General features: G+C 48.0%; 1 protein-coding gene across 2 annotated transcripts in view; it reads left to right on the plus strand.

Moving 5' to 3' along the window:
• Positions 1 to 14,409, plus strand: part of LOC139055839 (pre-mRNA 3' end processing protein WDR33-like) — a 219,083-nt gene that overhangs the window by 44,885 nt on the left and 159,789 nt on the right. For both annotated transcript variants that reach the window (XM_070533385.1, XM_070533386.1), the window contains one exon: positions 4,224 to 4,328. In XM_070533385.1, the coding sequence (XP_070389486.1) occupies positions 4,224 to 4,328 (105 nt within the window). The remainder of the gene's footprint in view (positions 1 to 4,223; positions 4,329 to 14,409) is intronic.

The following is a 14,409-nucleotide window of genomic DNA, read 5'->3' on the forward strand; positions in this document are numbered from 1 at the left end:
GAAAAGATGAATCGTACAGCACGGTTCTGCAGGCCTTCTAAGTCAGTTATTAGGTATGCCTGATGGGGATCCCATATGGCTGACGTGTACTCTATTTTAGGGCGTATTAGTGTTGTGTATGCCAATTTGCGTAAGTGTACAGGAGCATGTTTGAGGTTATGTTTAAGGAAACCAAGCGAACGGTTTGCAGAAGTGAGGATATGGTTAATGTGATTATTCCACGTCAAGTTAGGGTACGCCAAGATATTTGTAGCTGGAAACTTGATCAACAAGGCTGTTGTTTAAGATGTAAGAGGTTGATGTTCTGGGTGCCTGATTAGTAAAAAACATGAATTCAGTTTTAGTAAAATTTAGAGGCATTAGCCAAGTTGAACACCATACGTTTATTGCGTTTAGGTCAGATTGAAGAATGTCGTGATCTCAGTTAGAGTGAATATTACGATATATGACGCAATCATTAGCGAATAGTCTGATATTGGATTTGATGCCGTCTGGTAGATCATTAGTATAAATTAGAAAAAGTAGGGGCCCAAGCACACTTCCCTGTGGTACACCAGATGTTACGGGGACTAGAGATGAGTTGTGATTGTTAACCGATGTAAATTGCATCCTGTTGGAAAGAAAGTCTTTTATCCATGTGACAACAGTAGAGTCAATGTTCAGCTGTGTAAGTTTGTGAATAAGTCTACGATGAGGGACACAGTCGAATGCTTTTGAATAATCTAGGAATATGGCATCTACTTGGATTCCGGTGTCTATTGATGAATGTATGTCGTGAATAAAACCAGCAAGCTGAGTGTCACATGAATAGCCTCTGCGAAAACCGTGCTGTCGCTTAAATATGAGGTAATGTTCTTCAAGGTAGTTAATGACCTGAGAATGTATAATATGTTCGAATAATTTAAAATGTTACTTGTTAAAGAAATTGGTCAATAGTTAAGCGGTGAAGAACGATCCCCAGACTTGAAAAATGGCACTACCTTAGCCACCTTCGAATCGTGAGGGATAACGCCTGTTGATAGTGATTGTGAAAATAAGGCGGACAGTATTGGGAAGATGCTTGGGGCAATATTTTTTAGAATTGTTTTATTTAAGCCAGTGTTATCAGCGGAAGATGAAATCTTAAGATTAGTGAGGAGAGAATAAATTCCAGAATCAGTAATTATTATTTCCGGCATAAACGAATCAGTGGGAGTCATGGTGGCTAACGGTTCCAAATATTCGCACGTGAATACTGATGAAAAAGTTTCGTTCAGTAGTTGGGAACAATCAGTGTCAGTTATCGCTGCGCCGTCATGATCAGTGAGGACGATGTTAGAATTATGCTTGGAATTAACGACACGCTAAAAGCGCCGAAGGTTAGTTGTTAACATCGATGACAGGTCCCGTTTATAGAATTGTCTGCGCGTGGCTTTGAGTAAACTTTGGTATTCTTCGTCACATGCTTCGTACCGACGCCAGGATTTAAATAATCAATTTCTGTCAGCTTGCCTGTATAATCTTTTTTTTTCTTGTTATTTAGGCGACGAAGGTTCAGCGAAAACCAAGGAGCAGTGTTATCGGATTTTATGGAAATGACCGGGATGTATTTATGAGATTAGTGAGTGCTTTTTTAAGTAGTAACCAGTTTTCTTCTACTGTCCGCGACAAGTAATCTCTCAGAAAGTCAATAGAAAAAAGCGATAGTTCATTGTTAATACGATCAAAGTTAGCTCTTTTGTAACACCTAATCTGCTTGCTGATAATTTGCCTTTTGATAGGTGAAGGAACAAAGCGACCAGTTGAAACATCATGATCGGATAGACCAGTAATATGAGTTATTTCAGAACTTATATCTGGATTGTTCGTTAGGATCAAATCAAGAATATTAGAAGAGTGCGCAGAACATCGTGTTGGGCTTGAAATTAATTGGGTTAGGCTGAAATCAGGACAACACTGGAGGATCGCATGCGACTCTGACTGTGTGCTATAGGTTGATTGTGTGGACCATGCTATGTTTGGGAAATTAAAATCACCAAAAATGATAACATTAGAATTCTTTATTCTTTATTCAGTGAGTGCCCCGCTTTTGCCAGTAAGGCGTTACAGCAGGGGGGGGTTACAGACTTAAATAGAACACTTCTTCATCTATACAGCACACTTGCGTCTCTTGCAGCCGGTTCCAATCTCTGATGGTCATCACAAAGAAGCAATTGTAATACATAGTTGTTCTTGCACGGTACTCTTTCACTTTGTGTCGGTGATCATTTCTACTGGATATGTAATTGGGTTGATACAAGTAGTTATTATAAGCAATTCCAGTGTTACCATGAAAAATACAAAAGTAAGACATTGGTCCGAGAAGATGACAAGATTCAGGATCTCAACTTTCTCATTGGCCCGAAGCTGTACGAAGCGAATTGGCTTGAGCTCCAGAATAATGGTTACATTGCCAAAGTGCAGTGTGCTGAGGTGTGGTGCCCAATGTCACCAGAGTTCTACAGGGAGTATCTGCAAGCAAGAGCATGCAAGAAGATGTTGTTATTCGTCATGAACCCAAACAAGTTCAGGGCCTGCCAGTTCCTCATTAAATATCACGAGAGGCGAAACGACAAGATCATAGTATTCTCTGACAACGTCTTTTCCCTCAAGCATTATGCCATCAAGATGAACAGGCCATACATCTATGGTCCTACATCTCAGCAAGAGAGAATGCAAATCCTGCAAAACTTCAAGTACAATCCCAAAGTGAACACCATCTTTGTGTCCAAGGTGGCCGACACCTCTTTTGATTTGCCAGAGGCAAATGTCCTCATCCAGGTGTCCGCTCATGGAGGCTCCAGGAGGCAGGAGGCTCAGCGATTGGGTCGTATCCTCAGGGCCAAGAAAGGTGCCGTGGCTGAAGAATACAATGCCTTCTTTTATTCTCTGGTGTCTGAAGACACTATGGAGATGCATTACTCGCGAAAGAGACAGCGCTTCCTGGTGAACCAGGGCTACAGTTACAAGGTTATTACCAAGATGGCAGGCATGGACGAGGAGGACCTTGCGTACCGCACAAAGGAAGAGCAGACAAACCTGTTGCAGGAGGTGCTGGCTGCCAATGATGCTGATGCAGAGGAGGAACGCGTTGCTGGCGAGACTGGTCCAACTGGCCACCGCGTCCAGATGTCGAGAAGAACTGGAAACATGAGCTCCATGTCTGGCGCCGACAGTGCAGTGTACCTGGAGTACAGGACTGATAAAAAGAAGGAATGTGGAATGTGGAATGTGGAAACCGATAAGTAAGTTCAGTAAAAATGCGATGAAATTCTGCTGTGAACCCATGAGTGAGGTCCGGTGGGCGATAAAAGACACCAATAATTACGTTACTTGATCTGAATTTAAAACAAGTTACTACGCATTCAAGGAAAGTGCTAATAACCACGGGCACTACAATATACTGTCTATTTATTGCAAGGAGGACACCACCACCTCGACGATTTTTCCTATCGCAACAAAAGATATTAAAATCAGCTTCACAAACGAATATGTTTTCATTAGGAGTAGCATCGTTCAACCAAGTTTCAGTTAATGCTTAATGCAACAGTAATCAACAGTTAATGCAACAGTAATCTGTTGCCGATGTTGAGTCGATTAGTGAAGATAGTGCGACATTTTTAGACATAACGCTTCTAATGTTAGTGTATAAAAAGCAGCAACCGTCCTCATATTAATCGTACTATTTGTTCATGTTTGTGGTGTCTGTGGAACCTTAGGGGAAGCTAAAAGGTTGGCGCCATGTCAAACTTTGCACTCGAGCTTTGCACAATTGCTTGAGTGTCCCATACGTACACTTCCTTGTTAATTTTTAGTTTGTTAAAGACAAGGCTTACACGGTGTTTTTCTTTCTTTATGGTTTTAGAGAACTGCCAAAGTTGAGATACTAACTTTGACGAGAAATGCCAAAGTTAGTATCTTTCAGCTTGTGGCCATTACTAAGCACTGTTTCGATTTTTTTTTCATTGAAAAACTTCGCAATAATCGGTCGAGTGCGTTCATTTGAAAATCGTCCAAGGCGATGCGCACGTGCGATTGAAGCTGTTGATACTCCTAGTTGATCTTTGCAGAATTTAGTTACTTTTTGCTCGGACGTTTCCCAGTCTTCCGAATCACCCGTGTCTTGTATGCCATAAAAGAGGAGATTAGAGCGCCTTGAGCGGTTTTCCAAATCGTCTATTTCACTGTATTATTGTTCTGTGCAGTTGATGCCCCCCCTGGCCATGCTGTCCAACCCCATCAATGCTGTGACCACCAAGTTTGTGCGCACCTCCACCAACAAGATGCGCTGTCCCATCTTCTGCGTAGTGGTAAGCAGAATAGGCTCTTGGGATGCACATGCCGTGGCTGTACGAGGAAGGCCGTGCTGGAAGCTTAACTTGCTTACAGTCCCGCACACATTACTTGGAAGCCTCAGTATAACGAATGCGGATGTAATAAATGATCAATCGCAATGAAGTAAACCTAACATTTTTTAAACCACACGCTCCTGTGGCCTGGACCATCATGAAATTTCAAGTAGTCTGAACCAGACACTGAGCAAAAGACCAAATACTGCTGATGCTGTTCAAAAAATTATCTTGCCTTTTTTGTAACAGCACTTTTCATATGAACGCTTTTGTGAGATGAATCTTTCCATCCTGGCAATTAAAGGACCTTTGCATTTTTAGATTAAGGAACTTCTCGCTGTTTAGTCATAAGCTCTTTGCAGTTTCACTATTCTTTAAACTATTCACTGTGAACCTATTTCATGCTATTGCTGTTCTATTTATATTTTCTTCAAACCAACAAATTGAAATTTGCCCCAGCCCAACGTTACACCTGTAGGTCCAATGGGCCTACCCCAAGACTGGCCGAGTAGTAATCTAACGTGTCCGAATTGTGGGTAGGTGGCTGTGAACAACAGAATAAACCACTCGCAAGGCTTTTTAAGGCATACTTTCTGCAACCTGTGTGTCATTGTCCATCATTTAAAGGAAAGTTGGGTACAATGGAGAAAATCGCAGGTTAGCTGAATACATTAAAGGTTTGCTTGGTCAGCATGTTGGCAGGAGACTCGTTTGTTTACAGTAGCCCTTACTTTGCAGAATTTGTCTGCTCTTGATGGGGCTTATGCATGGTGTGAAGGCACCATAGAACCTAAATTAACTATATATAGAGAGAGAGAAAGAGAGAGCAAAATTGTTAATTTGGGAGATGGCATGATTCGCATTCATCCTCTGGACCCTGCAAGCATAGGCATCATTTAATGGCTTCAAACTCCAGTTAGTTGGGATCATAGAGTTTCTCACAACGTTACCTAAAGGGAAATCTGACGCTGCTGCGCTGTGGTATGCATGGGAATGCCGGTATATTGTGACTTCGAATTGGCATCGTTCTCGGAGAGACAGGACACCTTGAAGACGGACGCGCTTGGCAAGCACCGTTCCGTCTGTCGCAATGATTCATTTTCTAGCAAAACAGCACGTGAAAAGCTGTTTTTGTTTTATTATTACGCAAAAACATGTTTTATTTAACTATGAAAACTTGTTATTGCGTGTGCGATTATATGTTACGTAAAAAGTATCAGCGGGCCGCTTAAGCTGGAGGACAGATGACAACGTTCGCGATCGCTTTGAAACAGTTTGTCGTCTGTTCTTGCTTTTGTTCGCTTCGTCATGCATTGCAGCTGAGTAAAGATGTAATATGCGTTGTGGGGTCTGATGTCGGTATTCTCCCACCGCACTCTTGGGACAAAGGAACGACAACACAGTAGTGCAAACAATCACTAGGGAATTTATTGCACCTTTCATACATCAATGCCTGCTAGCCGAGTTGCTATCCACAAAACATGCCGATAGGCGCGCAACAAATCTAGAAGTCCGACTCACCGCGAGCGGAAGCGAGCGAATATGTTCGCCCCATGCTGGATCCCAACGCCTGGTCGTTCGCGTGTATAGTCACGCGAATCGTGGCGTGTTCGAAGGCGGCACCGCGAGACGGTCTCGCCGAAGCATCGGTCGGCGCGCGGCACGGCACGTCCGTCCTGCTCGCTTCCCGAACCCAAAGAGAGCAAGCGCCTTCCTTTCGGCGCCCAAGTAACCTCGCGGCGTTAGCAGCGCAACACTCGCGCCATCTCTCACACTGCCCTTCAACCACATCAACCGCGCGGGCGTCACGCAGGCCACGTGGCGAAGCGGGATTACAGGAGACGCGCTATGCGGAAAAAACATCAGGGGAGGCGCGAGGGTCGTGCATCCCCACATCCCCCCAACCTTAAATCACTTCTTATACCGGCGAAACATGTGACACGGTCTAACATTAACCCGTGCTTCGCGAACAGGGTGGTACATGCAACAGTGGTCGCGCTGAGGAAATGTCCACACGCTGTCCATAACATGCGAGCCGACTGTCCTTGGGTACACCGCTGGCGTCCGCCAGTCACAGCAGCAGCTTTGTAGACTCGACGGCACGGTTCCAGGCCAGGACTCCGGAGACGACGACGCAGTAGTCGGTACGAGCAAGCGTCGTTCGCGCCGACGCGCCCTGCTGGCAAGAGCCGCAGTAGCTGTCGGTGACTGCCGGCTCCTTTGTCCGCCGCCGAGGGTTGTGAGCTAGATGCAGGAGGCCGCCGAAGTCGCCGCGCCGAATTGGCCACAGCATCACCATCGCCCGGGGTGGCTCGATCGTAGTCCGGGGCAGCAGCGCAGACGATGTGCAGGTGACCGCTGTTGTGTCGGCAGCGGCAGGCAAGCGGCGGGCCCCGACCAGCGAACGCGCGGCTAGCTCCGGCGCAGTGAAGGACACTCGGAGCGAACTGCTCCCGATGAAAACCGGAACGAAGACTCGACCGACCCTCGGCCGTTTATTCTTAAAAAGGCTTCACACGCCAGATGACACCTCCCGATTGGTCCAATGCTCGTTGCATGACAGAAGGGGGGTGCGCCATCTAGCTAAACAACTACAAAACATACATGTGCGATGACACATAGATCTGACAGGGGGCGACACTATACCACATCATCCCCCCCTGGTAACAAAGTAGACATGCAGTGAAACGCGCACACAAGACGCGCACTTAAGTCCAAAGGCGATTTCAGTTCATTCCCCCCCACGTTCACACACGTGCACCAGTTGCACACAAAGCACGCACTTAAGTCCACAACAAATTCAATCCGTCCCTGCCCAAGTTCACATACACGCGCACCAGTCTTGGGCACCAAAACACAGGCAGTCACTCAAGCAAAGTCGGACAAGGAACACGGCACAAAACTCACTGCACCGCAACAAGGAGCACTTTATACCTGTGTTAATGAAACGTGGAGTGTCTCCTAAATGTCACACCGAGGCCCCTAGCCGTGGCATTTCGAAGACGGCAATGCGCTCTACACTACATAAACAAAATCATCGAGCCACGGAGGCCGTTTTCTGTCACGATGAGAACGCGTGCATACCTCAGAAGAACTTTGGGGGTTACGACGCATATCGGTCGACTTTAAAGACCTAGTCGTCCCACTACTATTTCCCTCCCCCTGGTTGGAAAACTGAATGTGGTTGTTGCTCAAAGCTGGAGAGGGTTGCCCAGGAAGCTCCTCTCGACGTCCCAACAATTCCTGGGTGGCTACAGATTCTCCTACAGAATCAGAGACGACTGCTGACTGTGCAGACCCGGAAGTGATACAGTCAGACGAACTACTTAGCTGATGCTTATAACTATGAGAAGACGCTGTCACTACAGACGAGTCATCGGAATGACTATCGAGGTTTGAATACGAGTAAAAAAAATCTTTGTCACTTGTACACAATGTACTACCTGTTGGATCCTTCATCACTAGGGTTAACTTAGACACATGCCACGTCTTCCCATCACTGAGTAGAAAAGTAGATGGTCCTATCTGGGCCTTGACTTTACGATGTTTACTGTACATCAAAATTCCTTTCCTGTTAAATCTAATTCTAACGGTGTCTCCCACCTTGACACGAGTTGCCTGAGCACCTCTACGTTTGTCTATGTACTGTTTAGTCTGCCACTGTATCTGCAAGACCCTTTCTTGAACTTGAGACACAAGACTGTCCTGTTCCCGTGAATCTACACAGAGCCGCATGGTTCCATCCTTCTTGTGCACCACCATGAGTGGAGACACCCACTCAGAAGCGTCGACGCGCTCGATGACGTCGCAGTCCTCGAGACGTCGCAATTCATTTGTGACCTGGTCACGGAGAGGCAGGGGCAGTCGGCGCAACTTTGAAGATACTGGCTTCGCATCTTGCTGCCGATGAATTCGGTGCACAATGTTGTTGACGAGACCCAACTCGTCACTGGAAAGGTGATCAAAACTCGGTGGCACACCTGTGGGGCTCTGTACTGAAGGAAGTGATGGTAGACGACATGTCAGCGACGTACCGTCGATCTGTATGCCCAAACGTTGGATGGCGTCTAAACCCAGCAGTGATGTTCCTGTAGTCATTACGTGGAATGTGACGGAGCATGACCTTTGAAAAAACTGGACAGTGGCTTGAAACAGGCCTTGAATGTCGATGCGTTGCTTGGAGAAATTTTTCAAGTCCACTGTTGTTTGTGACAGTCTGTGCTGTCGACCAAAGTGCTTTCCAAAATCCTCAGCCGTCATCAATGAGACAGACGCTCCCGTATCCACTGGCAGTCGCATGGAGACGCCGTTAACTACGACCGGAACTTCCAAATCTGTAGTTTCAAAAGCGCTTACCGTCAAGACAGACGCGGACGGCTGCCCTGCGGAGGTTGAAGACAGCGTCTCTGCGGAAGAGACGTGTTGAACAATACGGGTTTTTCGGCATACGGATGCAAAATGGCCCAACGTGTGGCAGGCGTTGCACTGCCGGTTCCTTGCTGGACAATTCCTGTCCGTTGCAATATGTTTCGTGCTGCCACACCGGTCGCATGCACCACGGTTCCCGGAGGAGCCATGTGCGAAATCTCGGCCCTCTTGGCGGCTTCTCGGAAGAAGTTGGCCCACTTGGCGGCCTCTCGGAAGAAGTCGGCCCTCTTGGCGGCCTCTCGGAAGAAGTCGGCCCTCTTGGCGGCTTCTCGGAAGAAGTCGGCCCTCTTGGCGGCTTCTCGGAAGAAGTCGGCCCTCTTGGCGGCTTCTCGGAAGAAGTCGGCCCTCTTGGCGGCTTCTCGGAAGAAGTCGGCCCTCTTGGCGGCTTCTCGGAAGAAGTCGGCCCTCTTGGCGGCTTCTCGGAAGAAGTCGGACATCTTGGCGGCTCCCCGGAAGAAGTCGGCCATCTTGGCTCGTCGACGGAACACCAAGTTGCGATGCCTCGATTCTTCGTACATTTTCGGAGCCGAACGCGCGATTCGCTCGATGCAAGGCTTCTAACGAGCGTCCAATTTCTTCTGCCTTGTCCAGGGACAGGGTTTCGCCATGAGCCAGCAACTTTTCGCGAACGCTGACGTTCGCTACCCCATGTATGATTTGGTCTCGGACGCGCTCGTCATAGCTTGTGCCGAAGTTGCACTGTACCGCCTTCTCCTTCAATGCGGTCACGAATTCCAGGAATCCTTCTCCCTCGAGCTGCTTTCGACTGGTGAATTCGTGCCGTTCCGCCAGGACATTTGTTGACGCGGCGAACAGCCGGTCAAGCCGCTGCAAGAGTCTCGGAAACTCTGACGCTGGCGGGACCGCATCACTTGACGTTGACGCTGCGCCGATCGACTGCCTTGCTGCTTCACTTGAAGCTGACGCTGCGCTGGTTAACTGCCTTGCTGCTTCCTGCTCCTCGGCTGCAAAGTGCTTCCGTTGTCCCTCACGCCCGAGAGCGCTGACGAGCGCAGACGCTCGTCGCGCGTCCGTCCAGTCGCCGCCGCCGGCCGCTTCGAGGTGGGCCTGAAAAATTTTTTTCCAGCGATACCAAGGAATTAACGGTGGGCCGGGCACTTCAAGAAAAACGGGAAGGTTCGCCGTAAAAGCCATGCCGGGTATTGTGCAGGAGGCAGTGCAGGAGGCAAGCCGGGGCGAGTAGGCCTAGGCTCGGAAGCCTCGCGACGCCAAGTGCGTCGGCGGCGTTTGCCGGCCGTGCAGACACGGAAGGGACGCTTCACTTACAAAGCTCGTTCTTTTCCCGGGGCTTCGGTCGGAATCGCAGCAGGAATCCCATCCTCGTCGCCAAAAGATGTTGTGTCGGCAGCGGCAGGCAAGCGGGGGGCCCCGACCAGCGAACGCGCGGCTAGCGCCGGCGCAGTGAAGGAGACTCGGAGCGAACTACTCCCGATGAAAACCGGAACGAAGACTCGGCCACCTCGTCCGTTTATTGCTAATAAAGGGTTCACACGCCAGATGACACCTCCCGATTGGTCCAATGCTCGTCGCATGACAGAAGGGGGGTGAGCCATCTAGCTAAACAACTACAAAACATACATGTGCGATGACACATAGATCTGACAGGGGGCGACACTATACCACAACGGCAAACCAGGGGTGACTCCAATCACACTGCGTAAACTCAACACACTCGGCGAACACTAAAGTAGTGCAAGGGAGAGGAATTCTGCATGCGCATCGCCCACGTGGTACGATGTTCAACTCGGCCAGCAAAAGATCGGGCAGCTACTCAGATGCTAAGTTCACGTGAACGAAGCTCGCTTTCTTGAGTCGAACGAGTAATTTCAATTCGTGCGAGGCTAACTAGAATGAGGTAAGCAAAGTGCAACACCTCAACGCCACGGTCCACCAGGTTGTGTCCATCCACGTGCGACAGGCAGCTTCGTAAAGCCTTAGGCCTAAAGCGTCGCTACTCTGACAACAACCGGCATCCAAAAACAACACCCAAAATGAGCGCAAAACAGGCAGCCGCGAGGAGACGTCAGCTCTGTGAGGTGGTCCTACTCCGCTCGGTGCACACAGCATCCGAGTTGACGGCGCCCACCGTCCCAGACGGTGTCGGAGCGTCCGGTGCCAGGCCACAATACCAGTCAGCCCGTAGTGGCACCAGTGGCCCGCGGCCACCCAGCTCCCAGAGCCGCGACTTCATCCGAGTCAGAGATAGAAGAAGCTATTTACATAGGAAATTCGGACCACCCACGAGGCTTCCGTACTCACTCGCTTCAGGCTTGCCACAGCTCCGCGGGCGCTCAGCCTCGCTCTCCCAGGATGCAGACCACGTGGCTCTCGTACCAACGAATGCCATTAAAAAAAAAACACTGCGAAAAGGCTTAGTATGTTGACATGTTCAAACACACTACAGCCACCGCCGCCTCGCTCAAGAAAGCACGCCGCTGACGCTAGCGATCAAAATCCACGCTAGGCCTACGCTTCGGTTCAAACAAAGGTCTCGAACGAAGCAACACTTAAAATTATCGTCCGATGCCCCAAGAGTCCCGCGTTGGGCAGCCAGATGTGGGGTCTGATGTGGGGATTCTCCCACCGTACTCTTGGGACAAAGGAACGACAACACAGTAGTGCAAACAATCGCAAGGGAATTTATTGCACCTTTCATACATCAATGCCTGCTAGCCGAGTTGCTATCCACAAAACATGCCGATGGGCGCGCGACAAATCTAGAAGTCCGACTCACCGCGACCGGAAGCGGGCGAATATGTTTGCCCCATGCTGGATCCCAACGCCTGGTCGTTCGCATGTATAGTCACGCGAATCGTGGCACGTTTGAAGGCGGCCACGCGAGACGGTCTCGCCGAAGCATCGAAGCCAGCGGCACGGCACGTCCGTCCCGCTCGCTTTCCGAACCCAAAGAGAGCAAGCGCCTTCCTTTCGGCGCCCAAGTAACCTCGCGGCGTTAGCAGCGCAACACTCGCGCCATCTCTCACACTGCGCTTCAACCACATCAACCGCGCGGGCGTCACGCAGGCCACGTGGCGAAGCGGGAGTACAGGAGACGCGCTATGCGGGAAAAACATCAGGGGAGGCGCGAGGGTCGCGCATCCCCACAGCGTGAATGGAAACATTTTATGAAGATTTTACTTTGAGAACGCGTTATTTGTGTAGCGATATCCACGCTTTAGACGAAGCCTCGTACAACACCAGCCAACACGAGCCTCGCAGACACGTACCGTCATTCCCATGACGGCACAGTGACCTCTTAAAAAACTCCCATAGACGGTGGCGCCAGATTTCCCTCTAGGTGTTAGAGTGAGAAATTCTATGGTTGAGATGTATTTAGCTGCACACCAGTTAATTAGGACAACCCTCAGAGTGTACCAAGCACAAGTGCCGCAAATGTGTGACACAAAAGTTTCAATATTGATTTTTAATTTGTGTATGTGTGTGTTTTGTTTATTATGTTGCGTTTTTCCATTATGTCTCATTGAGTGTTGCTGTTCTGCTATTTTGTTCTTGTTGCCTATTCCTTTAATACACTTCTCTAGATGTTTATAGAATTTTTGTCATCATCATCATCAACATCAGCCTGGTTACACCCACTGCAGGGCAAAGGCCTCTCCCATACTTCTCCAACAACACCGGTCATGTACTAATTGTGACCATGTCGTCCTTGCGAACTTCTTAATCTCATCCGCCCACCTAACTTTCTGCCGCCCCCTGCTACGCTTCCCTTCCCTTGGAATCCAGTCCGTAACCCTTAATAACCATCAGTTATCTTCCCTCCTCATTACATGTCCTGCCCATGCACATTTCTTTTTCTTGATTTCAACTAAGATGTCATTAAGTCGCCTTTGTTGCCTCCCCGAATCTGCTCTTTTCTTATCCCTTAATGTCACACCCATCGTTCTTTCCATAGCTTGTTGCGTCGTTCTCAATTTAAGTAGAAGCCTTTTCGTAAGCCTCCAGGTTTTTGCCCCGTAGGTAAGTACTGGTAAGACACAGCTACTATACACTTTTCTCTTGAGGGATAATGGCAACCTGCTGTTCATGATCTGAGAATGCTTGCCAAACGCACCCCAGCCCATTCTTATTCTTCTGATTATTTCCGTCTCATGATCCGTATCCGCCGTCACTACCTGCCCTAAGTAGATGCATTCCCTTACCACTTCCAGTGCCTCGATACCTATTGTAAATTGCTGTTCTCTTCCAAGACTGTTAAACATTACTTTAGTTTTCTGCAGATTAATTTTTAGACCCACTCTTCTGCTTTGCCTCTCCAGGTCAGTGAGCATGAATTGCAACTGGTCCCCTGAGTTACTAAGCAAGGCAATATCATCATCGAATCGCAAGTTACTAAGGTATTCTCCATTAACTTTTATCCCCAATTCTTCCCAATCCAGGTCTCTGAATACCTCCTGTAAACACGCTATGAATAGCATTGGAGAGATCGTATCTCCCTGCCTGACACCTCTCTTTATTGGGATTTTGTTGCTTTCTTTATGGAGGACTTCGGTGGCTGTAAAGCTGCTATAGATATCTTTCAGTAATTTTACATGCGGCTCGTCTACACCGATTCCGTAATGCCTCCATGACTGCTGAGGTTTCGACAGAATCAAACGCTTTCTCGTAATCAATGAAAGCTATATATAAGGGTTGGTTATATTCCGCACATTTCTCTATCACCTTATTGATAGTGTGAATATGGTCTGTTGTTGAGTAGCCTTTACGGAATCCTGCCTGGTCCTTTGGTTGACAGAAGTCTAAGGTGTACCTGATTCTATTTGCGATTACCTTAGTAAATAGTTTGTAGGCAACTGACAGTAAGCTGATCTGTCTATAATTTTTCAAGTCTTTGGCGTCCCCTTTCTTATGGATTAGGATTATGTTAGCGTTCTTCCAAGATTCCGGTACGCTCGAGGTCATGAGGCATTGCGTATACAGGGTGGCCAGTTTCTCTAGAACAATCTGCCCATCATCCTTCAACAAATCTTCTGTTACCTGATCCTCTCCAGCTGCCCTCCCCCTTTGCATAGCTCCCAAGGCTTTCTTTACTTCTTCCGGTGTTACCTGTGGGATTTCAAATTCCTCTAGAGTATTCTTTCTTCTATTATCGTTGTGGGTGCCACTGGTACTGTATAAATCTCTATAGAACTCCTCAGCCACTTGAACTATCTCATCCATATTAGTAATGATATTTCCAGCTTTGTCTCTTAGCGCGTACATCTGATTCTTGCCAATTCCTAGTTTCTTGTTCATGTCTTTTAGGCGTCCTCCGTTCTCAAAAGCATGTTCAATTCTATCCATATTATACTTCCTTACGTCAGCTGTCTTACGCTTGTTGATTAACTTGGAAAGTTCTGCCAGTTCCATTCTAGCTGTAGAGTCAGAAACTTTCATACATTGGCGTTCCTTGATTAAATCTTTCGTCTCCTGCAATAGCTTACTGGTATCCTGTCTAATGGACTTACCACAGACTTCTATTGCACACTCCTTAATGGTGCCCACAAGATTGTTGTTCATTGCTTCAACACTAAGGTCCCCTTCCTGAGTTAAAGCCGAATACCTGTTCTGTAGCGTGATCTGGAATTCCTCTATT

Source organism: Dermacentor albipictus, chromosome 2, assembly GCF_038994185.2.
Source record: "Dermacentor albipictus isolate Rhodes 1998 colony chromosome 2, USDA_Dalb.pri_finalv2, whole genome shotgun sequence".
NCBI classification, from domain to species: domain Eukaryota; kingdom Metazoa; phylum Arthropoda; class Arachnida; order Ixodida; family Ixodidae; genus Dermacentor; species Dermacentor albipictus.